At 43.5% G+C, this 27,021-nt stretch overlaps 1 protein-coding gene across 50 annotated transcripts in view; it reads right to left on the bottom strand.

Annotated features, from left to right (window-relative positions):
- LOC133468915 (ankyrin-3-like) overlaps positions 1 to 27,021 on the bottom strand; it is a 119,387-nt gene that overhangs the window by 25,780 nt on the left and 66,586 nt on the right. For 22 of the 50 annotated variants that reach the window (XM_061755257.1, XM_061755253.1, XM_061755275.1 and 19 more), the window contains 15 exons: positions 26,053 to 26,277; positions 24,863 to 24,961; positions 20,485 to 20,639; positions 20,197 to 20,408; positions 19,581 to 19,788; positions 18,684 to 18,780; positions 18,383 to 18,611; positions 17,092 to 17,217; positions 15,851 to 15,973; positions 15,320 to 15,346; positions 14,850 to 14,931; positions 7,914 to 13,757; positions 4,603 to 4,677; positions 1,422 to 1,553; positions 1,199 to 1,342 (listed from right to left, as the gene is read on the bottom strand). In XM_061755257.1, the coding sequence (XP_061611241.1) occupies positions 1,199 to 1,342; positions 1,422 to 1,553; positions 4,603 to 4,677; positions 7,914 to 13,757; positions 14,850 to 14,931; positions 15,320 to 15,346; positions 15,851 to 15,973; positions 17,092 to 17,217; positions 18,383 to 18,611; positions 18,684 to 18,780; positions 19,581 to 19,788; positions 20,197 to 20,408; positions 20,485 to 20,639; positions 24,863 to 24,961; positions 26,053 to 26,277 (7,778 nt within the window). Of the gene's footprint in view, positions 1 to 1,198; positions 1,343 to 1,421; positions 1,554 to 4,602; positions 4,678 to 6,313; positions 6,460 to 7,913; positions 13,758 to 14,849; positions 14,932 to 15,319; positions 15,347 to 15,850; positions 15,974 to 17,091; positions 17,218 to 18,382; positions 18,612 to 18,683; positions 18,781 to 19,580; positions 19,789 to 20,196; positions 20,409 to 20,484; positions 20,640 to 24,862; positions 24,962 to 26,052; positions 26,278 to 27,021 lie in introns of those variants that run through there. The other 28 variants (XM_061755260.1, XM_061755266.1, XM_061755291.1 and 25 more) reach the window with 15 other exon arrangements.

Here is a 27,021-nt window from a genome sequence, read left to right as displayed (position 1 = left end):
TGCCATATCATTTTTAAGTTTTAAACGCAATGTTACGCTGGATGGACACATACCTGTACTTCCAATTGCCATTGCAATCTGGGCAAGTTAAATAAAACAGCATGGCTTTCATGCAGTTGCTGGCTTCCCCCAAATTAACAGAGCAATCGATTTATTTTCTCAAAAGCAGTAATCCAGTGCGGTCTTGAGATACAAGTTTAAATTGTTTCGTGACCACGCTGGTAACTAAAAACACTCATACCTCAATGAATGGAAATGCCATTAATCCGTTCCAGCAATAGTGCATTATAATTAATTCATTGCGACAGGTGTGCATGATGTGGCCGCTGGGGGTCAAGTATAATACAGTCATGAAGATACAAACGAAGACTTTCACAACTACTGTAAGTGACTCAGTAAACTGCGGTGATATTAGTAATTTTTTGTGTTTTGTGTTATATGTTACATTGTCCATATAAATGTTTAATGCACCATTTGTGGTCAAATATCCTTTGCTTAAAGGGTTAAAAACTGCCACTATTGATGTTATTTGTTTGCCCATCTATAGCGTTTTGCATTATGTGGTCGCATTAAGCCAGTGGATGGCAAAGTTGTGTGCTTGTTTTAAAAACACATGTAATTCTCTTTGTTTTGTTTAGTTTGACAGTAAACACCTGGGAGTGGTAATGAACAGCTCCAAGTCTCTTTTTTGAAGAATTGCTCACTATCTGCAAAAATGCCATGTGTGGTGATGTGAATTGAGCTGAGTTCACTGCCCAAACGGCACTAGGATTTCAAATTTTTGCTCGCAAAAGTCAGAGCAAAAAAATAAATAAAAAAAAAAAATTTAAATTAAAAAAATATATACTTTTTTTGCGCCTTATATCGAAAAACTCGTAAGTCCGGTCAGTCGAATCTCAAGGCACCATTGTATGTTTGTTTGCCTCTTGCACTAACACTTCCAATTCCATTAGTTGGTCCTTCATTCGCACTTGCTCCTGTCACAAATTTTCCATAGTTGCAAACTATCAGGGTTACCTCGAGCGCAAAACCCTCTTTGAAATATGATGGCCTCCACCAATTTTACACCTGCTGCCAACAGCGCTTGCAATCTGTTAGAGCGAGTGAACACGCAATTTAGCGCCCGCTATTTGGGATCTTAGTAAATCAGGCCGTGAGAGAGTAAAGAGTGTAGGAGCTAGGGTGGACTACGATTTACCATCGGACTGATCCGGGATTACTGCGTTATCATCGGCAAAGCAGCGAGTGCCTGAAATGTTACCGTAGTCAAATATGGGCCCTTCCAGCAAAGTCACAATATCCAACCGATTGATCTTAGTCAGCACCGCCGTTAAAGTGTCCGCTGGAGAGAGGAGACAAAGGAGCATGAGAACTTTTTTTTGGGTGGCGCAATTACTTTGTCGAGAGCGCCCTTGTCTTACTTGTGGCGTTTTTACTGTCCCTGTGCACCCATTTCTTTAGCAGCATGAAGCTCTGCGCCGTCAGGGAGTTCGGGTTCTCCAACCGGATAGAGTCGATCTCCTCCACGGAGAAGTCCAGCTCCCGGGCCAGCTCTGCAACACACTCGGCAACATCATTCAACATCATCATCACCACTCTTCAAATAGTTTCTTTAATTATGACTTTACTGCTTTGTTAATTAGTTACTACGGCACATTCCAATTTATGTACACATTTGGCTTGCGTCAACGCTGTGGGAACGGTCTACTGTCGTAAACGAAATCACTATGTGCAATTATAGGAAAAGCTGGAAACCGAAATTTCAGACAATTTGATCAAATTAGCATAATTGATTTTAAGAAATATTTCGATTTTATTCGACGATATTCTGTTAATGAAAACCGAACCCCACAGTCGAGTGCACTTTGAACTACAGAAGCCGCTAAAAAAAACGTCCTCACAAAAAACAAAAGCAAACGAAAAAAAAAAATCGATGAATCACCCTGCCCTAAAACAAATTGTTGAATTGATATCTGTGATGGTGATGAGCATTATTAAATTCCTAAGTTTGACCACCGTTGCAAGAGCTTCTATTCAGAAACCTCAAGTGTCTCTGTCAGCTGTGTAATTTGATGATCTGTGCTCGTCCCCCTGCAGAGCAGCTCAATGGGTACTAAAATGAAAACCGGCAGTAAATTCAAGGTGGAGAGAACATTTGTTCACGTTGTTTGCCGCACTGCCACTGGCTGGCGCACATTAAAAATGTATCAGAAGTGTTTGCCGGCCCTCTGGTCAGACAGGCACGCCCCAACCCCCTGTCACAGTGCACATATACACACACACATGCAGGGGGCGTGGGCTGATGCTGCAGTGCCGGCTCGTGCTGGGCTGAGGGGACCACGCCCTGATTGCCTCGTGTGCCTGGCACACAAAAAATATGGAAGTAGCATGACTACATTTCTACTTATTCAAACTGAACAGTGGAAAGAAGGGGTTGGCAAACTACGACCGTTCCATTCTTTAATCCAGCCAACCAAGCACTTCAAGAGTCCGGTAATACTTAATAATAATAATAATAATAAAAATGTAATATTACATTTATTTAGCTGTTTTTCTTGCCCCAAAAAAAGGTGATTAAAATGTATTTTGTTCATTGTTTATGCTCTCATTCTATAATTTAATTGATTCATTATTGATAATAAATTAGAAAAAAGTAGTAAAACCAACAATTCTGTACATATATTTTAAATTAAACAAATGCTAAATGTATTTATTGTAAATAACAATACAATATTAGTATAATACAGTATACAATATATAGAAATAGTGAAATAAAAATGTACATATATTTAACAATTTTATTGTTTATTATTGTAAATAAAATATATAAATATATATATATATAGTAGTAAAGTAATTGTATATACACACATGTAACAATTGTTATAACTTTTATTAAATAATTAAAATGTAATTAAATTAACATAAAATAACAAATAATTAAAATGTAACGAGTGAGGGAAGAATGGAACGGGAGATCGACCAACAGGCGGATTGGTGCAGCGTCTGCAGTGATGCGGACTTTGTATCCATCCGTTATAGTAAAGAAGGAGCTAAGCCGAAAGGCGAAGCTCTCGATTTACCGGTCAATCTACGTTCCTACCCTCCCCTATGGTCACGAGCTGTGGGTCGTGACCGAAAGAACAAGATCCCAGATACAAGCGCCCGAAATCAGTTTCCTCCGCAGGGAGTTCGGGCTCTCCCTTAGAGAGAGGGTGAGAAGCTCGGGAGGATCTCAGAGTAGAGCCGCTGCTCCTCCACATCGAGAGGAGCCCGATGAGGTGGCTGGGGCTTCTGATTTGGATGCTTCCCGGACGCCTCCCCGGTGAGGTGTTCCGGGCACATCCCACCAGGAGGAGACCCCGGGGCCGACCCAGGACGCGCTGGAGAGACTACGTCTTTCGGCTGGCCTGGGAACGCCTCAGGATCCCCCGAAAGAGCTGGATGAAGTGGCTGGGGAGAGGAAAGTCTGGGCGTGCCTGCTAAAGCTACTGCCCTCGTGACCCGACCTCGGACAAGCGGTTGAAAATGGATGGATGGATGGAATAATGAAAATGTAACTAAATTAATTACAAATAAACGGTATTGTTTTTATTCTTTGATCTCCTTCAATAATTGAATTTATTTATTGTACATATTAAAATAGTATGTAAAACATTCAACTGTATACAGTCTATATATATACATATATAATTTTTTATTGAATGAATGGCTAATGAAAAGTACATCAAACAATGTTACATTTACATTTCACATTTGTATAAATTGTATAAAATTGGTATGTTAATTGTAATTACATAAATTATAAATACCAAATTATATCATCATTAAATTGACCAATTAAACATTTTTACTTATTTTTAATTATTTATTATTAAAATAATTATAATTACACATGTCAAATATGATTAGAATTTTATTATCAAAATGACACATTTCAAAATTCTTTCACCCTCATCTGCGAATGTCCTGCCCCATCTTTCTAGCTTAAAAATCAAATGCGGCCCTGGAGCACTAAATTTTGCCCTTGGTCTAAAGTGTCTGGTAATGATTCTCATATGATGTGTTGATGACTGCGACCACGTCACTGCAGCACATGTACACCATCCATCCATCCATCTTCTGAGCCGCTTATCCTCACAAGGGTCGCGGGAGTTCTGGAGCCTATCCCAGCCAACATCGGGCAGATGAGGCACTGGTTGCCAGCCAATCGCAGGGCACACATAAACAAACAACCATTTGCACTCACATTCACACCTACGGGCAAATTAAGAGTCTTCAATTAACCTACCATGCATGTTTTTTGGGATGTGGTAGGAAACCGGAGTGCCCTGAGAAAACCCACGCAGGCACGGGGAGAACATGCAAACTCCACATAGGCGCGGCCGGGGATTGAACCCCGGTCCTCAGAACTGTGAGGCAGACGCTCTAAGCAGTCGCTCACCGTGCCGCAGCACATGTACACATTTCTTTGAAATTACACAAAGCATCCACCAGATGGCAGTAGACACCGCAGAACCAGGGCTCGAGAACTTGGGTGAGCACCAGCGTCATCTCATAGTCAGTGCATGTATTGTTCTTGCATTGTGTGTGTGGACTCACCAGTCCAGCTGAGTCCCAGATGGTCGGCAACTATGGCCATGCGGAGGTCTGTCCTCTCGCAGGGACTCTGAGGGCCTGAAACCGGTCAGTGCAGCACAAAAAACAATTAGAGGTTGCGACAGACGGATAAACAAATATAATGAAGAGATCTGTGACTGAGAGTGAGATAACACACAACAGCACTTGACGAATGAATACGGATTGAAAGTGTGTATTATTCATATCTACATTGTCACATATGTGATAGAGGATGTGAGGTACTTTAAGTCAGTGGCTGTAGTGTTGGTGGAAAAACATATGAAGACTATCTTGAGCTCACTGTCTCAACTTTTCTGGCCAAACTATCCTCAGTCACTTTCAGTTCAAGAATGGACACTGTGTGATGTTTATGATGTCTATTCTCTGGGTGCAAAATTGATCTGTAAGGCCAGAAAAGCACTAAGTTTTACTGTCGGGTAGTATTGTTAGGAATAAAGTTTCACGTCACAAACCATCGGGCAACATTCCCTTAGCTGATGAAAGCAACTCACAGCCGCCGCTTGACATCACAACGCATCAGTCTGCACTCACGCAATGAGACACGAGAGGCCTGATTGCCAAGTTGGCTTGCTGGATTGTTTTCTCAGCACACCCAAAAGATCAAAAACACCACTAAAGGTTGGGAAAGCAGACCAGAACCAATACAATATACTTTGTCACAGGTAGAGAAGCTAATCCGTAACCTGGTGCCTTCGCTGTGCTGCTTAAATAAGCAATGTCACACAATCCTCAAAGAAATTTTATCAATCCTTTGAGAGGCTTTTTCAGTTCTAGTGGACTGCGAAGCAAGAGATGGTGTCAAATTAAAGCATCAGGGTCAAAACTTGAACAGACTGAAGACTTCCAGCCAGGCAAGAGCAAACAGAAATGACCTAGAGCAGTTCATTAACTTCATGATCCAGACTTCTGGTATTGATCCAAATAAAGATGGCTCGGTCTTGATCTTAATGTCACTTTCCTAATCTTTCCAGATTTTCCCCAAAGCATACAGCCAGTGTTTTTGATCCGCAGTTGCTGGACAAATTTACCTGGCTCAGACATACTAAGAAAAGCATGCTTTTTCATGTATGCCAGATGCATTTTGGTCCCACACTGCAGTCACTTGCTGCTGCTCTTGTGACAGCCGTCTTTAAACTACAGGCTGGATACCTTGAAGCATCATGAGATGACGGCTATTGCAATAGAAAAGATAGATACATGCTTAAAAGAAGGTAGCACACAACGACACCTGTAAAAAAATAATGGTTCTATGAAAAAAAATGTGCTCTTACTTTTCAGGGAGAACACTGCACTCAAAATTTAAATATGATCAATTCACTATTCACTATTATTTTTTTAATCCGAATAATAAAAATGTCTTAATACATTAGTTGCAAGATATTTCTCAGAAACACCTTCACAGCAGACTCAAAGAGAGGCACTTGGATACGTGCTGCAAAGTAGCCATTGACCAGGAGGCATGGACAGTAAGCAGTGCATGATGACATTTTACAAAATGAAAAATTTGATTCAAATACAAATAGCTTAAGTGGTGTGCCTCTGGCTCTGAAGAAAACAAAAACTTGCATAAAGAATAACAAAATACATTTAAAAACGCTGTTGACTTGACTTGTAAAATAGTCAACAAGAAAGTACCACTGCACTGGAGTTACCAGATTAGCTAACTGCTTGCCTAGCTGCTGCTTCTTGTACTTTGCGGCAGTCTGGATCCCCTGCGGCCTGCCACTCACAGGTGAGTCCGTAGTACGTCAGGTTACGTTTGATTGTGTGAGACTTCTGGTACCTGGTATGTGACTGAGAACCTAGAACTGAAGAAGCCTTTCACATGACAGGTAGAACATCTGTAAGTGAGTCTTGACGTACAGCACTGAAGACTTGACAACTTATAAAAAGGCGCATCACTCAAGAATAAAGCGCTCACTAGTTCCAGACCAAACCTTCCACTAAATATAAATTATTTAAAAAGAAACATCACAAAATCATTCTGACAGGCCTTCATCAGACAACACAAGGATGACACAAACAAGTGGAATCTACACTTGACACCACAGAGCACCACGACAGCTACATGCATAAGAGAAGATACACAAGGTGTTTAAAAAGAGTTTACAAACTAGTCGGGTTTGCGATGACAGGAATCGTGATTGGTTGATCAACCTCACTCCCTTCCTCCTTCTGCTCCTCCCCTCCGAGTGGCCTACTCTTCCTCCTGCTCGGCTGCTCAACCTCAGCTCTCTCAGCGCTAGCAGACGGTGTTGATGTGGTGGTGGTGCAGGTGGAGCTAGCGGTGAGTGCAGGGCAGGAATGTCTAGAAGCTCGTCTAGATGGTTCTGAAAAGGACGTGTCCCTGCAGCTCTCTCAGTCCTCAACGGGAGGTCCTCTCACCTCTAACTTTCAGCTTCCTTGGGAATGGTTTGGTCCAGAGGGTATGGTGCACGCCTACTGACGTACCTTTTTGTCAATACGTTATTTATTGGTGGCTTTTGGCTCAACTATGTCTTTGCCTTGCTGTTTGTGGTTCTTGAGATATTTTTTTTCATGATTCTTAATCGCTTGTGCTTTCAAAAGTGAGCGTCTCTAATGGCTTTCACCACTGGGATTCTAAATTTAGGAGATGAGTTCTCAAAGGGGTCTTAATCTGGACTTGCATAAGTATTATATGACCTCTCTGCGTCTTGTACTTCTTATTGCTACATGAGGAAAAACATCTTTCTAGTTCTGCAGTTTGCTAAGCAAGGGTTATATCAGTACCAACAACCTAATACTGCCATCTTAAATAAAGTGAGGGTCACTGGTGTTGCTACTTGTGTTCAACGTTTGTGGGTTGGTCATTTCTTCTTGAGAAGGTGCAGAAGGGCAATTTGGGCTATGAGAGAAAGTGCTACCCAACTCCTCGAAAGTGTCCAAAAGTGTGTCCAAAGGACCGCTGGAGTTTAAAAAATACTCTGTGAGATAATCTTGGAAATTTGCATAGTTTACAATATCTACATTTGAAACTTCAGTTACTACATTAGAATCATTTAAAGTGCTTGGACATTCAGAATGACTATCGGTATTCTTATCAGAGGACAAGTCCAATCTTGCTCTAAATGTGGTGAATTTGGTGTTGGCGATTGTGTCTCTGCCAGCAACGTTTGCTATTTCTAGCTGGACAGTCGTCGTCTGTACAGGGACATGAGGGACAACTAAAGGGATACACATGGGATCCTGATCACTGTCATCTACCTCTGTATCCCTGACCCTATACCTGCCCGATGAGTAGGAATGCTCACCAATCTGAAAAAACTGGAGCCTCTCCTCCACCATGTCCCTCTTGCTCATGTCAATCGCACCACTGCGCGTCATCTCAAACATCTTTCCCTCATGGAACGGGAAGGGGTTGGGCTCACTCGTCGGCGTGCTATCGTCTGTCGGCGTGCGGGCGGTGGTGCTCTCTGGCGTGGTGGCCTGAGATTGCTCGTCGACTGCCAGTCCGAAAGGCTTCAACTCACTGTTGCTCGCCTGCATTCCTCCCATGTCGACGATATCTTCTTCAGCACCTTTACTGGGCCAAGGGTCAAAGTCCAGGCCTTTAGTCGCAACAGTCTTAAAAGGAGAGTTAAACTCCTCTTCTAACTTATAGCTAAAGTATGTATCGGAAAACCCCTTTTCAGCTGAGTGTTTCTGTCCGTTCGTTTCAACGCAATCTTTGTGAGAGTCATTCGGTTTCCCACCATCTGAAGGGATATCTTTCTGGTCCTTAATACATTCCTCAGGGGTTTTCTCCTCTTCAATAACTTCCAGTTTAGTCGCTGGAAAAGACCGGTCTAAGGGCCTGAATGTGTCGGTTGCCCAGACATCTCGCCGGCTGTCCAAAGGACCTAACGACTTCAAGTCAGCTTGTTCGTACAAACCGTCATCCTCATCTTGGAGGTCATACCCATCTAGAGAGTCTATCTCTGTTGCATCGGTGTCATGGGAAAATTCAGCTGTTGTGGCTAGTGAACAATCTGTTATGGACTGGTCGTTTCCATTTTGTTCACATTCGTAGTCCTCTCCCTTGCTGTTGGAACCACTGGAACCGTTAGAGCCATTGGTTGCAAGCAGAGGTTCTTTGTCATTTCCATTTTTGTCATGTTTTCTTAATTTGGCCTGATTTTCCTTCTCACTCCGCTTTTGGTCCTCCTCTTCCCTGGGAGCTCTGAAACTGAATTTCTTAGAGGGAATCGGGTGAAAGATTGACCCTTCATCATTGTCCTCCTCATCATTGGATTGACTATTGTCCACCTCATGTAGCACTGGCGAAGGGGGCTGAATACGTATAATTGGTTCAATCAGTTGCTGCTTCTCCTGTTCTTCCTGTAAATTCACCTCCATCATTTCGGTCTCAGTTTCTGACGAAGCACAAGAACCTTTCCTGTCTGGATCGGAAGTTTCAGAGAGGTCCAAAGGAGGAGGAGGAGGAAATTCAATGTATGCAACACCTTTGTCTTTGGAGGCCTCCTGTACCGTTTTTTCATCACACCCGTTGACAGTGCTTTCTTGCAGGATGGAGCTATTCTCTAATCTCTGATAGTTATCAGTCATTGCCGTTCCCTGCATGTTAGCATTAGCGAGGTCTGCTTGAGCAGTATTGATGCTATTTTTCATTTCAGTTGGGGTCTCTTTAAATGAGAAGATTGCTCTTCCTTGGTCATCTTCTAATTCCTCAGACACCTCCATGATTGGACTGGGTTTATCTGGCACCAACCCAACGAAGCCATCAGGGGTCTTAGTGAGGTCATAGCTGACCTCTTCAGAGCTAGGGGTCTCTGGTGTAATGGGGCTTTTCCCTGAGCTATCTATGAAGGAGATCTGTTCTAGAGTGTCGTCATCAGGGCTGAGGGGACCAAGTGCACAAACTGACTTTTGTTTGACAGGATGCAGCGCCCCTTTGGCTTCCCGTTCAGCCTGACGGCCCACCTGGAGACTGACATAAACAGGTAGTGTTTTAAGGCCTTTGAAATTCTCTTTGGTTGCTGTGGCAGCTGGAGATGTTATGATGTTTTCTAAAACATCTCTTGAACTGAGTATGTTATTGGAGTTGGAATCCTTTGGAGCATTATCAAGGATCTCAAAAGTAACGTTTTCATTTGTTTTGGAGGAGGTTGCCTCAACGCTTTTACTTTTTGACAATGTCGGAATCTGTGAGAGTTTTGTTACCGGATGTTTCTTAGGGAGGTCATTGTCATTACAACTGGATAGGGTTCTTACTGGAATTTGGGATTCAGATTTTTTCCTTATGTTTTTATTTATTAGGTCATCGCTATCTATTCTTGAAATGTCTGTTGAGACTTTCTTTGTGACTTCATGTTTTTTAGCATCGCTATCGTTCTCTGAAAGTGTTCTTTGTAGTGACACATTTGGGAAATTTCTATTTGGCAACTGTTTTGTGGACCTGGGTGACATCAAAGCTGCTTTGGTGCTTTCTGTGTCTTCATTATTACTTCTTTCCTCCTGTGATGTTTCAGTAACTTTGAATGTTTTTCTATCAGCAAAAAATTGGTAAACCGGGAGTTTGCTCTCCTGTAATTTTTTAACAGAAGGTTTTGGTTTAACTGGAGGGGGTGTTTTGGTTGGACTAGACTGAGATTTTTTCTGAGCCTCAGATTCAAACTTCATTCTCACAGAAGTGACTTTGGATGTTGATTTTATGCGGGAAGGAGAGGAGGGCTCAGACTCACAGGTCTTAGATAGTTGGCTTTTCTGAGGACTACCTGGCAAGCTAGAGCTTTTCTTTTCAGCAGGTAAAATGCTGCCAAATGTTTTATCAACAGGAGGCTCCCTGAATTTGGTTTTATTGAATGCCTCTTCTCCTGCCTTAGTTTTCTGAGGGCTGCTGCATGCTGAGCTCGGCCAGGACCTCGGCTCCTTGAATTCTCGTCGGACGGGTTTTCTCTCGGGTGACTGAAGCTCGTCGTTGAGCTTTTCTGTTTTGTCACGGAAGAATTGGGAAACTTCACAGAGTTTTTCTTCCGCCTCTTTTACAGTTTGGTCCACCCTGTCCTCATAGAGGAGCTTGTCCCGGCTCCTATCGTGCTTATCCTCTGTAAATCTCATCCACACTGCATGTTTGGGGCTACCTTGTTCGGTTGAATAATGGAGCACTGTAACTTTATCAAACTGTGGTGGTTCTTCTCTCTGCAAAAATGTTCCCACTTTCAGGGATCCGTCTTTTGATGCCTTAGATACAAACTCCCTTTTGGGGCTATCTTGCTGTTCAGATGTTAGGTTCCTGTCAGTCATCATGGCAGAATCTTCTGCATCTGAATGACGTGTTGAGGATGCATCAAGTTTCTCGGAGAGGAGCATTTTTTCAGCAAACCTGTAGGACTCTCCTCTCATCTCTGATAGCTCATCATCACAGTATTCGATGGAATGCTGACTCAGCAGTTTTAGGGCTTTGTAGGAATCATCAGCTATGAGTTGAGCAGAGCTTGGCCGACTGTCCTCCTCCTGGGAAACTGGCGTGTTAACACGTGATGTTTCCAAGAAAGGGGTCAAGGATTCTTCAGCGATCAGCTCCTCCTCTTCTTGCTGGATCTCGTTGTAATTGAGCAGTTCCTTAATGTTCCGCTCACCTTTGCAGACATAAAGCTCAGGGTGTGTCTTAGTTTCCCTGATATAAACTTCAGTCGGCTCAGCTGTGCTGTGGCCCTTCTCAATATGAACCTCAATTATGCGTTCTACTTTGGGTTTGGATTTAATGTCCCGCTCAAGAAATCTTGGCGACAACTCGTCACCTTTGACTGACTCCTGGTTAGCTTTGTGTTCAAACAGGCCTGCCAGTTCTTTGGATGGGTCTCGACCAGACTGGAAGGCATTCATGATGTCTCGCACTGACATGGCCTCCTCATTCCCCTCAGCAGCATCAGTGAGCTGAGGCTTGTGATAGACCATTCTGGTCGTAGTGGTAATATGAGTTTCCTCTTTCAGACACATGCTCATCGAGTCTTCCTCTAGAACCGTCATCGGGATGGCGGCAACTGCTGAAGCTGCACCGAACTGAGCCAAAGGTAGAGCAGATGCAGCCTCTTCCACAAAGAGTGGGACATCTGAGAGGCTCTGAATATGGACTTCCTCTGACCTGGTCTCAGAGACACTGGGAGGGATTGGAGAATCGGTGAATAAAGGCTTGGGTTCTGTACTTTCTGCACTCTGAGGAGCGGAAGGTGTCTTTTCGCTTCTAGTCTCAAAGCCACTGTCAGACAGTGGACTCTTATCCTGCTCATGAGACAGCTCCTCTGGGGACTCAAGAATGGTGTCACTCGCCTGATATGACTCAGCAAATTTGCTTAGGTCCTTCTCGGATGGAGATCTGAGCATGCCGGACACCGGTGGAGGCATTTTCAATTTGTGCTCCTGTATTGTCATGGAAGGCTTCAGAACACGTTTTTGTTTCTCCTCCCCTTCCACTTTTGCCTCCTCGTCATATCTGCTTTTCAATTCTGCAATTTTGGAGAGGGAACTAGCCCCAATGTCGTTAGCTAAATAGTCTACCACTTTAACCAAATCGAGCTCATTGTTCGACTGGTGCTTAAGCAGATGCAAGCTTTCATCAGAGGGAGTGTATTGGTCAGAGATGGTGTTTCTTTGGGCTTCCTTAATCTCATCTGTGGAAAATTCCTCCCAGCCATCCTCGACAACACTCTCTTTACTTTCATTAACAATATCCTTCTGTAATATCTCACTCACCTTCACTAAATCTTTCTTCACTTTCTCAACGAGCGTGTATGGCTCATCATCCTCTAACTTAGTCTCACGAGGAGTGCTTGTGCATGACGTTTGGACCGTTTTAGCGGCCGTCTGTGTATCCGTCTGTAAGATGGCTGTCATTCTCATCAGGTCTTCTTTCATGTCTGCTACCTCTTTTAGTATCTCCTGGTTGGATGTGGGGGCGTGATGGATGATGGGCGGCGTGATGTAGGGGGGCGATTTCAACTGGGACTTAATTTTGGAGGTTGTAATGCAGGACGACATAGAGGAAGAGGGCGAGGCGCAAGGTGAATCAGGAAGTGCCATTTTGAGAGAGCCTGGCCCTGGTTTGACAGGGGTCTCTGTCATGACACTGACCAATGAGTATACAGGTACAGTCACCGTATTTGACGTAACTACAGGAATTGAGGAGGCAGCAGCAGATCTCAGAGAACTGTAAGCAGAACTTGCTGAGGCAGATATAAGAGGGTGTGACAGTGATTTAAGCGTCCTATAGCCCGGCGCATAATAGGAGTCAATGGCTTCATTTATGGCAGAACTGATGCCAGACGTTGCTGCCTGGGTGGTGGCTTGGATCCTTTCTTGAAGGCTTCTCTCTGACAGGAGCCGGGAAGAAGGTGATGAGGGTGTAGACGAGCACGACGGGTATTTGACAGGTGAAACGTTCCCATTCACCATGGACAATTCCGATGATTCAATGGTTGTCTTCCCGGTCAAGGAGAGCGACGACAGGGAGGTCTTCCCTCCTCGTGCCGACAGGGTTGAATCGGAAGAGGTCTTCAAAGAAGACAGGGTGGAAAGGCTTTTAGCAGAGGAAGAATTTGGTGCTGCTGTGTCTATCTTAAAAGGCATACTAGAACTGTACATGCTGTATGGTTTCTTTGGTGAGATTGGAACAGTTGTGGACTTATCTGGTATGTAACCATTGGGTATGGAGTGAATTGGGGAGGTCCATGGTTTACATGGATCTCCAGAGGACACCAAGCTGGCAGAGGCCTGCACAGGATACTGGCCCTGCTGGATAACTGTTTTAATGGGTGATGGCATAGTCCTGTAAGACCTCACAGGGAAGGAGGGTAGTATGTCGGGGGACGCCAGGTTGGGTGCTTGCAATGGAGCTCCCATGCTGGCTCTAATTGGTGGAGAACATACATGTGACGGGGAGAAGGGCCAGGCGGATTTTAGTGGAGAAGCAGCTGCTGAGCTGGCCGGTGAATCGGTAGCGACGACGGAACTGCCCACTCTGCCGAGCCTTGCTTGGCCAGGGATGGTAAGAGGAGCAGTCGACCATGGTGGGTAAGGTCTGGTTGAAACGACAGGTTTGTGAGGGTGACCAGCAGGCAGTGCTCTTGCGGCTTGTGTGCTTCGCTCAACGGCTGTTTCTTCAGCGGAATTTGGAGAAACAATGATAGAGAAGTAATGGGAAAATAAAATCAAAAGGATGTGGAGTAGTCAACAAAAATGGGCAAAGAAAAGAAGATGCGGAAAAAGAAGAGGAAGAAGAGATCAGAGGAGGGAGAGTTGGTCAGTGAAGCAGTTCTGCTATTAAAGGAAGAACAAATAGCAGTTTCATGAAGTGTTCAGATATTACAGTATTTGACAATGGATTTAAAAAATTCTCTTCAGATGTTGATCTCTCAAAAACTGACAACAACCACAACAAAATGGATGACTGAAAACGAAGCCCGACAAAGCAGCAAAGTAAAAAAACAAAGACAATGGCGCTGAATTGGCAAAAGAAACATGGCAGGGCAAATGCACCAGGATTACTTCAAAAGCAGCTCTTCTCTTCAAACAGAGATGTTCTAACATCAGCATATTGATCTGCTTCTCATTTCAAACCACATTATAAGTGCCTTTTATCTGTTTGGTCCCAACGTTACACGGGAGAGTTTCCCTAATGACAGGTCAAAGCCCTTTGCCTGTATTTTTACATGACAAAATGTGTCCTCTAACACTGACATACGGCCCATTTTGTCATGCAGAGTCAATAAAAAGATGGTGACAAGCGGAGACTAAACAAAGAAACCAACAGCCAAACTGAAGACCTCCTAACATGCATGGCTGTCCCACAAAAAAACAGCCCCATCACCACAAAGAGCTTAAAAGTCAGATGAAACAAATGAAAAGTAAAGCAAATCTTTCTTTGACACCCACTGAAATGCCTGAAACATTGAGTCAATTGGACAGTCAAGGAAAGATTCTGATGTTGCTGAGTTTATAAAAACCAAAGCCAGAAGAAGAACAAGTCACAACAATGTGGGCAAGCACAGCACAACAATTCTGAAAACATTCATGCAAAAAAAGATGTACCATCGTCGTAAACAAGCATGTGGACAGTGCATGTTGTGTCAGGAAGAGAAATGTTTATTTACTCCAACGCCTTGAACACATGAATCATGATAATCATCATGAGCTGTTCTCAATGAAGGATTTTTTAGTTATTTTTGGTTAGTGAAAATGACAAAACTCACTCAGTGCAGGCTCGGCCAGATAGCTGTAGCGCTTACGTAAGGCTAGCGATGCAAAGGTATGACGTCGCTCGGGCTTTTCAGTCTGCAACAATAGCAAACAACACAAGTTGGCTATCAGGTGAACGCAGCAGTAAAATCTTACTCTGCAGCCAATTGGAACAGGATCTGGACTTTGAAAACACAATCTTATTTAACAGCAAATTTGACATCAGATTTGTCCGTATATTTACAATGTTGTTTTTTAAGATACATTTGTTTTTAAATTGGAGAACAATTTTGAAGTTAAAAGACAACTATGTAATCTTATTTTATTACATTGGATTAAGAGCAAGTATCTATATGATAGCATGCAAAAGTCAGCACTTTGAACAAGGGAAAGTGTTACATTTCCCTTGGAGCAGCGGCGAGAGCCTATGCTAAGCAGGTCTAGCAGAGGGTGGTGCATGGTGGGGGGAGGGGGTGTAGTTTACCTCATCCTCGGCATCTGACTCCATTTCCTGGTTCCCAAGATGCATTGAAGAATCGGGCGGGGGGTAGGGGGAAAGGAGTACCATAATGAAAAGCAAGAGGACAGGGGGGAAAGAAACATCAGGGTGTGAAAAGAGAGTGATTGACAGAAGCTCCAGAAGCCACTGTGGCACACGCAGCAAAGAAAAAGTCACCAAACCAACAGCAAATCAAAAAGCGCCATGATAAAATGGAAAACATCAAGGAAGTCAAGGCACAAAAAAACCCAAAAAACCACCAGCCTGATAGCAAAGAAAATTATTATTATTTTTTTAAATATCTCAGCCAAAAAGCATCCAAATGAAAAAGAAACAGCCAATGACAAGCAACCACGGCATACAGTAAAGAACCAATAGACACTGAGAGAAGCCCTAAACAGATAAAAGACACACTTTTGGACAGTCTTCCTCTGTCTTTTAGCCTACCGTTGCTACTTCCCTGACAGTGAGGATGATTATGAAAGTGGCAACACAAAATGGCCTCTTGCGCCTTACCTTTCTGGCGGCGGGCAGCGTGATGTTCAGGTTGCATACAGCCGTTTGCGGCAGGCCTTTTGTGCTCTTGCACTCTTTGAGGAAGCTAAGGCGGCCGCATGGCTCCTGACTAGGGTCTCGCACCTGCAGTGAAGGGGTAAAATGGCTGATTGATGTACCTCGTACCTTTATATATAATTGTCGCTAATGGTGGGAGACTCGAGTCAGATGTCTTGACTTCAGTCAGACTGAAGTGGCCAATTTTACGACTTGGGACTTGCTTGGCTAAAAATATGAAAGCCATGTATCTGACTTGGTACTGATGAGACTCAAGTTAGACTTGAACGACATGACACTTGAAAATCTGCATGTATCAAGATAGTGTGCCATTTTCTGTTTTTGTTTTTGAACGATGTCTTGTGTAGGCCTAGTGCGTGCAAACCTGTCAACCACTAGTATGCTACTATGCGGACTGCAGAGGCCCCATGACAAAATAACTATGATGGAGGGAGATGCAAAGATTACTCCATTTAGATTCAAAGATTACAGGAACAATTACGACAGCTAACTTCACTCGTCTCTAAAACTGACAGACAGGTAAACTACATTAATTTCATAGTTAAGCTAACCAATAGCTTGTCAACCAATAACAAAGCTTCATGTGGGTTATGTGTTGAATTGATAAGACAAAGTAATAGAGAATATGGTACAAAATTCAGATAGCGACTGTTAGTACAGCTAACTAACGAAAGTCCAGATACTGAGTGCAAAGTGGCTAATGTGCGATTATATGTCTGACTGAGCAAGATTGTATGATTTGACTTTTGACTTGCTAATCCCAAGTAATGACTTGATCCGACTTCCTTAAAATTTAGTTGACTGACTTGTTTGATTTTTGCCACAATAACTTGGGACTTGCTTGAAATTTGAAGGTTAAGACTTGAGACTATCACATAATGTGTCTTACTCCCACCTCTGGTCATCGCTAATGATGTGGATTGAGCATTGAGCGTTGAACGACTTTCCTTCACTCTAATTGCACTTGCCTGAGAATGTGTGTTCTAATTAGCACAATTGTGATGAACTGGTTCACACGCAGGAAGAGGAGTTTAACTGAGCGGAAACCCATGCAGGATTGATTGTACAAATCGTTGCCCAAGGTTAGCGGGTCGATCAATGACAGGAGCAACTAGGTTAGTGTCTGTGGACGGCGACCATCCTTTAAAAATAACTAAATAAATGTAGTGGTGTGTGTGCGGTACCTTAACACAGAAGGGCAAGCGGTTTTCCTTGAAGGCGTAGAAGTTGAGAACTAACTGCTGACCGCTTTTGGTCAGAGGCGCCAAGTTGCCGTAGCAATCCACGTAAATGGGCCGGCCCTCCAGGACCTGAGCACATAGAAATCAGTCAGAACCACAAATAGACGCAACAATTTAAATACTGTACATGTTAAATGAAAATCAGTTCTGTGCATTTCCACCTAAAGATCAAGGAACTAATAGTTATTGGCACTTGTCGTTCGTGAAACTAAAAGGTTCCATCAAATATGAGGGGCTTTTACACCTAAATTACTGGGAACCTTTAGTTTTTGGTACATTCGTCTCTGGAACAGAATGTTCCTAAGGCCCCCAGCCCCAGGTCCCTGGAACATTTATGTAACTCAGGCTGATGACGCAAAAGTAATTGCACCACAATTTTGCAAAGATTTTCAATGGTACAACTACAAGTTTCTTCCAAAATTCCTAGTTCCAAAAGTTCCTAGACCTATTGGAAGTACTACAACCCCAGCAGGGTCTGCTGTTGGCTCTGGTAAATGAACCAGGAACTACATTTCTACAAGCCGGCATGGTGGTCGACTGGTAAGCACATCTGCCTCACAGTTCTGAGGACCGGGGTTCAAATCCTGGAGTTTGCATGTTCTCCCCGTGCCTGGGTGGGTTTTCTCCGGGCACTCCGGTCTCCTCCCACATCCCAAAAACATGCGTGGTAGGTTGATTGAAGACTCTACATTGCCCGTAGGTGTGAATGTGTGGCGAATGGTTGTTTGTTTCTATGTGCCCTGCGATTGGCTGGAGACCGGTGTAGGGTGTACCCCGCCTCCTGCCCGAAGATAGCTGTGATAGGCTCCAGCAGCCCGCGACCCTCGTGAGGATAAGCGAGAAAGAAAATGGATGGATGGATACATTTCTACAATAGTTCCTGTGATCCCAAGGGTATGCCAAATGTTTTTACTTCCAGAGAAAAGTTAATGTGGTGCAAAGGCCCATATACTTAGTGCCCCAATAGGTTCCTGGATCTCTCCAAAGTACTACCCCCTCGTCGGATCTTCTTTTGACCCTAATAAATAACCCCCTGAAACAAATTTAGACAATAGTTTCTACCAAGTTCCTGTGGTTAAAAAAGAGTCCCAATGTTCACAATTTTAAAGGTTCCTGGGCTTCTTCTTTTTGCCCTGACAGATTATTCCAGAATAAAATTTTGAAAATTGTTCAACCTGTCCAAACACACAAGGATCCTCCAAAGCAGTTGAAATATTTGATCATGAATAAGCACCTCGATGTCTTTGCTCCTGGCCACCTCCTCGAAGTTTTCCTGCTGTTCCAGGGTCTTGTCCACTTTGTCGTCCGTCATACAGAAACACCTCAGCCGGGACTCCACCGGATCATTCATCTTGGCGAACACCACAAATTTGGCCATGTAGGGCACACAGATCAGCTCCCTGTACAGCTGCGACGCCAAGCCAACCGTCTCTGGGATCTGGTGGCAGTCGGCCAGCCAGAAACTGCACAGAAATATCTGATAAGCATGCGAGATACAACACTTGATACATTTGAGAGGAAGTCTGGCTCCTCACCGTGCTGAAACGTTGGTTGTGAAAGACACACAGTCGTTGACGAAGGTGAGGGGAGTGGTGCCTGTGATGTCTTCCCACTGTGCCGGTGACGTACCACCTGGCAGACAATACAATGATGGCATCTTGTGTTCTTGTGCTTTTATTCGAGATACACTGTCTGGCGTTGAAAATGTCAAACTAGAGCTCAATTAGCAATTTCCCTCCCCAGTGTCATGTGACTCGTTAGTGTTACAAGCTTATAGATGTGAATGGGGAGCAGGTGTGTTCATTTTAGTGTTATCGCTCTTATACACTCTGATACTGGTCACTAGAATTTCAATATGGCACCTCATGGTAAATGTAGTATCTCTCTGAGGATGTAAAAAAATAATTGTTGCTCTACATAAAGATGGACTATAAGTAGAGATGTGTCAGAGTAAAAACAATCAATGGTGACATCACTTTGGTTGTGTGTGCAATCTGGCTCTCATTCCAAAAGACCTTTGGTGTCAAAAGCCAACCCAAAATAACAATTTTCAAATATTGATGTCAGTAGCGGGACTATGTCCGAAGTTGCTACGGCATCCGTGGCGGTTGAAGGAACCCTTGGGACGGGTGACCGGGCACTAGGATGGTTGGAATGGGGGAGCTATGGGACATTGCTCAAACTCTGGAAGCGGGAGACTGTGCGATGGAACATGGTGGTGTAATTTTACATTGTTTAACTAGTGTCATTTATCATTTCATAATTGTGCGTGTCATTATAAAGGGTTATCTTTTGGTTATGTGTATACCTTTTGCCACTTTTTCTCAGGGTTCATAGACTGTTTCTTTCAAATGATTGTCAGACATCCTTCAAAAAACTGTCATGTAACGTTGTGGTGACTGAGCTTTCACGAACTGCATACAACACTTCACCTGTAATGCTGCAGAGAAGGCGGAGGCAGGGGGTGCAGTCTCCTCTGTAGCCGTTAGAAAGTCCCTCGCCCGAGAGCGGCGGGACTGGAATCGTCATGGTGATGGGCTTGTGGAACTTCCTCCGTCTGGGCTCCACCGTCACAATCGGGCTGAAGGTCGCACGGTTGCCGAGGATCTTTTTCACGGTCTCGTCAGGTACTGGCTGGGCCTGAGGGGTCAGAAACAATAGTCACAGCTTTTCCTGTATACAAAATTCAGAGGCGGCTGCTTCCGCCTAATTCCGGGAGGCCTCCAGCTATAAAACATCTGACATCATGAAAAATGTTACAATCAGACCAGTGTTGCAAGTCAAAGAAGACCTGTCAATGACTGATTTTCTTTCATACTGTAAACGTGTCAGACGACTTAGTGGATTTTCAAACAGGTAAATATTGTTGCTTTTGGAACCAAGTAGATCTGATTTCACAGTAAAATATGAAGTGGACATTAGTAAAATCATGTACTGTAACTTTCAACCATAGCTTCATAAATCAGCAATAGGAGGAAATACATTCCTAAAGAAGGTATCAGATAAAACAACTTCAGTGTCCTTTACATCTGTTCTTGCTGTACTCACCTGAAGGCCAACCTTAATCTTTTTCGTGAGCGCTCCCTCTGGGAAAGAGGCCTGAACCAACGGGACGCTCCGGCTACACAGAGTCCCGCCCTCAGGTCCCATCTGATGCGTTTCCTGCCTAATGCGAGACACCACAGCAAAGTACTGAGGGAAGTCTTTGGTGATGATGCGGCAGATCCTCTTCCTCTGCAGCTCCTCTGCACAGTCCAGTTCTAAAAGGACATTAAATACACAAAATGAACATGAAGTGACATTTATTTAGTAATACCCGAAGAAAACGATCTTCACCTTCATCCATGCCATTGAGGAGCTGACGGAGGTCCTCTGTCTTGCAGTCGTATAGGTGCTCCTTCCAGGTTTCACCGTTCTCACTCCGCAGGAGGATCAGTTCTCGCTCCTGCCCCCGCATGGAGCCAAAGTGGGGGATCTCCACTATCACGGGCCTGGTACGGAATAAATCGATCGCATATTGACTCAAGTGGCATTCAAAAAAGATCTACAAGTTGAACCAGGTTTTCTCATCTCTTTAAACAGTAGTATCAACTTGGTGCTTTAGCATCTAGAGATAAAACTCAGACTAGATAACCACACAAAGTGCAGGTATGAATTGACAGTGGTTCTGCCGGGTGTTTCACCAAGCGCTACAGTTCAGCAGACATATCAAAGCACAGCGACCAACTGGTACCCCAATGGAAGGGTGCCAAAAAGCGTTTTAATACCCCTCCCTTCTTTTCAAAATGGAACCTCTAAAAACGGAAGCTGAACTGTACTGCTTGGTAGAAATAGGACTTTGCAGTCATTCAATGGCACATTCAGGATGTCTGAAGCTGCACTGAAATAAGGAGTGAAGAGGAAGAAACCTTCGAGACGCAAAGCAGGGTCGCACAACACAAGACAAGCATGAAACCACAAGACGAGAACTTTATGGCGAGAAACAGAAGAGCAGAGTGGCCACTGGAAGGTTATTTGATCTTCTTTTAGCAGAACCACCCCAAGAATTGCAATGATTTGCTTTAAAAGTGTCGTGTGAAGTCTCAATCACATCGCAATCAGTTTTTTTTCTTTTCTTCACATCCAAAGACTCAATAAAGAAGTGGACATTGTCCACATTCATCAGAAGCTCATTGTTCTTCTCTTTGGAGAATCATCGCAAAAGTTACATTAATTTGCTTTTCAAAGTGTCTCTCAGGAGTGCCTTGTTTGGACACAATGACATTATAATTTGATGAGTCGTTTTTCTTGCATACTTTACGTCCATAGATTCTATACAGGAAGTGGACATTCTCTACATTCATCAGAAGCTCAATGTTCTTTGATAGAAAACCGTCCAAAGAGTCAAGCCAATACCTGAAACGAAAGTCACATGCCCATAAAGTGCAGTCCAGCCCAAAACTAGCCAGTAGAGACCGGTGATGTCATAGGCTTTGCCAAAATAAAACAACAATGAAATAAATCAAAGTAACTGTATGGATTCCAAGCTACATGGTGTAGTTTTAGGAAGAATGCACTCATTATGGACTTGAAGTCTATTTGGACAAAAGTATTGGTACACAGCTTAGCTGTCTCTGAACTCTTATGTGACCCAATACGTTTGTCCGTTCAGTCTACATACAATACTAACAAAAAGTAAAGGATATTTGGCTTTAGGATAAAATTTCAGGATGAACCTTAAGTTTACTATAAACTTTACAGGTGGATTTAATTTGAAGTTTTCTACACTTTTGAATGCACACTGTTCACTATTTTCAGTACTTTCGCACAGCTTGCTATTCATCACTTTGGAGTCTGGCATGAGTCCTCACTCCCCCCACTATACTGTATAAGAACTTGAGCACCTTCTTGCGCATTGGCATTTGTCCGGCAGTATTGTGACGTACAGTCAGTTAGCTAGCTGTGCCTCCACCCCAACTACAGTACATCTTCTCTTAGGATAGTCTGCTGGCTTGGCCACTTTAGAGTGCCTCGTTGTCTGCCATGAATGCATAGGAATTGGAAAGATGCTATACGAAGTCGATATATTTTTTTCAGGTTACATAAGTTGCATCTGAGTGACAGTTGAGTGGGGCGTGGTTTCAGTACATTCAGCGGACATGCCCAAAGCATTTGAGAGGGGATTTTTAAGCATCATTTTATATACTTGTCCTTTTTTTTAAATATTCAAATTTGGCAGAGTTGTTACCAACACTCTTCTCTGTGGTGTGTTAAATTTCTAAGACATTTATTTTCACTTTATAGGGTCTTCAAGCAGTCCTCTTAGGCCCGGTACACCCATGAAGACAATGGGCCTGTTTTTGCGCCGATTTCGACCCTTCTCGACCAAACACGTCAAACAATTTAAAGTCTTACAAGATTTTCCTTTAAGTTTGTCCTTAGGTCTGATGCGTGTGTGTTATGAGTGGATTTTTTTCAATTTTAGGGTTTCAATCTTAAATAATGAACGTGTTCAAAATTTACGGCCAAAACTCTTTATGTTTGTGTCCCGAGCCATGACGCCGAGAATGGTGACGTGGAACAGAATGTTTTTTTGTTTTTGCGGTCTGTAGCAGATAAAAAAATCTTTTAAGAGTGGAAAAATCTTTATGCGTGTACCAGGCCCAAGTCATGCTGTTTACATTTGGACATCATGAGGCCAAGATGACACCTAAATATTGATCAAACATGATCCGCACTGAGGGAAGTGGCCACTGATAGAGTCTCGTCAGCAGGATGCAACAAAGATGCAGAGAGACAAGAGGAGTCAAAGAAAGGCTTAAAATTGGACTAAACTAAGACATCACATGTACATACTGTAAGTATTCACAGCCTTTGCTCAATACTTTATTGATGCAGGGTTTTCAGTAATTACCGCCTGAAGTCTTTTTGAATATGATGCCACAAGCTTGGCACACCTATCTTTGGGCAGTTTCGCCCATTCCTCTTTGCAGCACCTCTCAAGCTCCATCTGATTGCATGGGGAGCGTCGGTGCACAGTCATTTTCAGATCTCTCCAAAGACTCAAGTCTTGGCTCTGGCTGGGCCACTCAAGGACATTCACAGAGTTGTGCTGAAGCAACTTCCTTCGTTTTCTTGGCTGTGTGCTGAGCATCGTTGTCCTGTTGGAAGGTAAACCTCCGGGCCCAGCCTGAGGTCCGGAGCACTCTGGAGCAAGTTTTCATCCAGGATGTCTGTGTACATTGCTGCATTCATCTTATCCCTCAATCCTGATTAGTCTCCCACTTTCTACCGCTGAAAAATATCCGCACAGCATGATGCTGCCATGACCATGCTTCACTGTTGGGATGTTATTGATCAGGTGATGAGCGATGCCTGGTTTCCTCCAAACAGGACTCCTGGCATTCAAGCCAAAGAGTTCAATCTTTGTCTCATCAGACCTCAGATTTTTCTTTTTCATGGTCTGAGAGTCCTTCAGGTGCCTTTGGGCTGCCATGTGCCTTTTACTAAGGAGTGGATTCTGACTGGCCACTCTACCATACAGGCCTGATTGGTGGAGTGCTGCAGAGATGGTTGTCCTTCTGGAAGGTTCTCCTCTCTCCGCAGAGGGCCACTGGAGCCCCGAGAGAGTGACCATCTGGTTCTTGGTCACCTCCCTGGCTAAGGCCCTTCTCCCCCAATTGCTCAGTTCAGCGTCCTGGTGCTTCGGAACTTCTCCCATTTACAGATTATGGAGGCCACTGTGCTCATTGGAAACTTCAAAGCAGCAGAAATTTGTCTGAACCCTTCCCCATATTTGTGCTTTGAGACCATCCTGTCTCGAAGGTCTACAAACAATTCCTTTGACTTCATGCTTGGTTTGTGCTCTGACATCCACTGTCACCTGTGGGACCTTATATAGACAGGTGTGTGCCTTTCCAAATCATATCCAATCAGATAACCCTAACCCTTACCCAATTAAACTGTAGGAACCTCTCAAGGATGATCAGAGGAAACATAATGCACCTGAGCTCAATTATGAGCTTCCTGGCAAAGGCTGTAAATACTTAGGTACATATGATTTCTTAGTTTTTTTGTTTTGAACAAATTTGCAAAAATTAAAAAAAATTAAATAATAATAATTAAAACGAATTCACAGCATTATCAGGTGTTATGTGTTGAATTTCGAGGAAAAAATGAATTTATTCAATTTTGAAATGAGGCTGTAACATAACAAAATGTGAAAAAAGTGAAGTGCTGAAAATACTTTCCGGATGCACTGTAATTGAAAATTACAAAAAAAAAAAAAAAACACCCGTTGTGAATTTTGCCATTCAGATCCTTGTTAGACAACAGCAAGTTGTCCAAAATGTAGTGGGACCCCCATGCAAACCAAATGTTGCATTTCAAAGGGTTCATCCCACATAAATAAAGAATTTTCAACAAGTACTGACACACTACATAGTTGGGCATGTGCTTTCAAAAGTTTACAAACGGGTTATAGTGCATTTTAGCTTCATCCTGAAATTTCACCCGAGAGCCGAAACTTTACATCCCATCCTCCTCACCGAATTCTTCTCAAAACTACACCCTGACCTGATAGCGTCATGTCATGTTTGAACTGAGATTCAAGGCAGATGTGTGAAACAATCATCATCCATCAGCATGAGGCATCATCCTGCCGTGTCAGGCGGGTGTGGGGAAGAGCGGGGGATTATCAGGTTAAGGATGCTAAGGGTTTTTTCCATGTTCCTACCCAACAAATCTAGTTCCTCGGGGTCCCAGCTGGAGCACTGCGCTAACCAGGCTCTCGCCTTCATTAAGAGCTGGCGGCATTCTGGGAAGATGTAGCTTACTGCGTCATACACAAACACACACACACAAGACACACACACACACACACACACACGCAACACATAACTGTGAGGTCAATGAACGGAGAGACGTCAATGAGATGTCACTTTGATTGGAGGGCGGCAGATTTTGCACTTCGGTTGCAAAAAGTCCCGGTGGATGTCCAAAGTGACAAAATGACTGGAAGCCGGCTCTTCGTGGGTTTGTTACACATTGCCGGACCACTGTCTAACCCTTCTTTCATTACGAGTTGGTCACAGAGTAGAGTAGGTTGGACTAGTGTTTCAAGACAGGGGTTGCCTTTTAAACTAGCGTTTCAAACCATGCAGGGATACGGCATCAAGCCAGCGTTAGGGTTCCATGTTTGGATTAAGTTTTCAAAGTTAGTTTTCCATAGCGGGTTGGGGTTTCAAAACAGCGGTTTCAAGAATGGGTGCTTTGAGGTTTCGAATTACAGTTACAAGTCCGGTTAAGTATTTGAAATTAGGGTTTCAGGCAATGGTTGGTTTTCGTATTATAGTTTCAAGACAGCGTTAGGGTCCACAAAGTACGGTTTGGAGTTAGGGTTTTAAAAATCTGGTTTTCAAGCCAGGGTTAGGGTTTCAAGTCAGGGTTCGGGTCGATATTACAGTTTCATGCAAGGATTAGGGCTTGAAGTTAGTGCTTCAAGTTTGGGTTTGGCTTTCAGGTTATAGGGTTAGGGTTTCAAAATTAGGGTTTCACGTTTGGGTTAGGTTTTCAAGTAAGTGTTTCAAGCCTTTCCAGGGCATGAATTTTTCTCCCAAATACAAAAGTTAAATCTAAGCTTTTTACAAATTCTAAATTTTAACAATCAAAAATGTACAATAATAATAATAATAATAATAATAATAATAAGCATGAACTGGGCTTTGTTTGGATTTTTGTTCCGAAGGCGTGTGCGGGGGAGAGGGTTGTGCGTGCCCGTATTCAAAAGTTTGGAGACAAACACCCAATCGAGTGAACACGGAAATGGCTGGAAATGGCAGCGGGCAGGAAGCGGAGGGAAGATGTCATCAAAGCGAAATGCACAGAAGCCCCCAGAAAAACAAATAGAATAAATCTTGGTCTTACCCCAGGAAGTGCGCTCCGGCCGGGCCCACCTCCACCAGCCGGCTGGCTAGGCCCTCGCCCTCCACCATGGGGGGCGGTGACGCCAGCTTGTGCCGCTTGACCAGGCGGCACGTGATGCGCGTGGGCGCCGTGCACTTCCTGGGCGGGATGACGATGCGCATGCCGTTGTGGCGGCTGCCCCGCATAGATCCGCCTCGGGCGTCCACCATAAAGCTCACCAGAAACCTGAAGAGGAGGGGGAGGGAGAGGTGGGCGATGAGGTGGAAATAGAACAGGAAGTGAGGAGCATTCTGGGTGGCCATGGTAACGTTATTGATCTTTTTTTTCAAATCAATTGTTTTTAAATCCTAGATAGTTTGGGGGGGAGCCAAGCCAGAATGCTCTGCAGTCAGCAGTGCTTCACCCATATGATAGGCTGGTGTGTGTTTGTGTCTCTAGAGGGCGCTGTGGTGATGCATGCAAGTGTACTCACTACTAGCATTGGGCAAAATCCATCCATTTTTTTGTTGCCCATGTCAACCTTGGACTGGTCGCCAGCCAATCGCATGGCACATATAGACAAACAAGCATTTGCATTCACATTTGACGAGCACTATAGAAAATGGACTGATAGACAATTTTGATTATGATTATCGAAAATACCAATAGAATTACCAGTTGTAATAATTACAAATTAACTGAGATGATAAAGGGGGGACATTCAAAAACAACACTCCTTTGATGTACTTCCATCTTTCTGCATTAATTTAGGGTTTCTCTCCTCACAGAATAATGTCTTTTATATTATAATACTATGACTTTCTCTCATAAGTGGCTGACTTATTTTTTATTAAAAATTATGACTTTTTCCTCATAATATGTACACCTTTTTACTGGATGTGGTCGTAAACTTTTTGGTCAGAAAATACAACACCATTCAATTTATTATGATTTATTTTCTTGTAAAATAAAGTATTTTTCATTTTCATG

Source organism: Phyllopteryx taeniolatus, chromosome 19, assembly GCF_024500385.1.
Source record: "Phyllopteryx taeniolatus isolate TA_2022b chromosome 19, UOR_Ptae_1.2, whole genome shotgun sequence".
Classification (NCBI taxonomy): Eukaryota; Metazoa; Chordata; class Actinopteri; order Syngnathiformes; family Syngnathidae; genus Phyllopteryx; species Phyllopteryx taeniolatus.
Note: the sequence above shows the minus strand (reverse complement) of the source record. Positions and strands in the feature narration are given on the sequence as shown.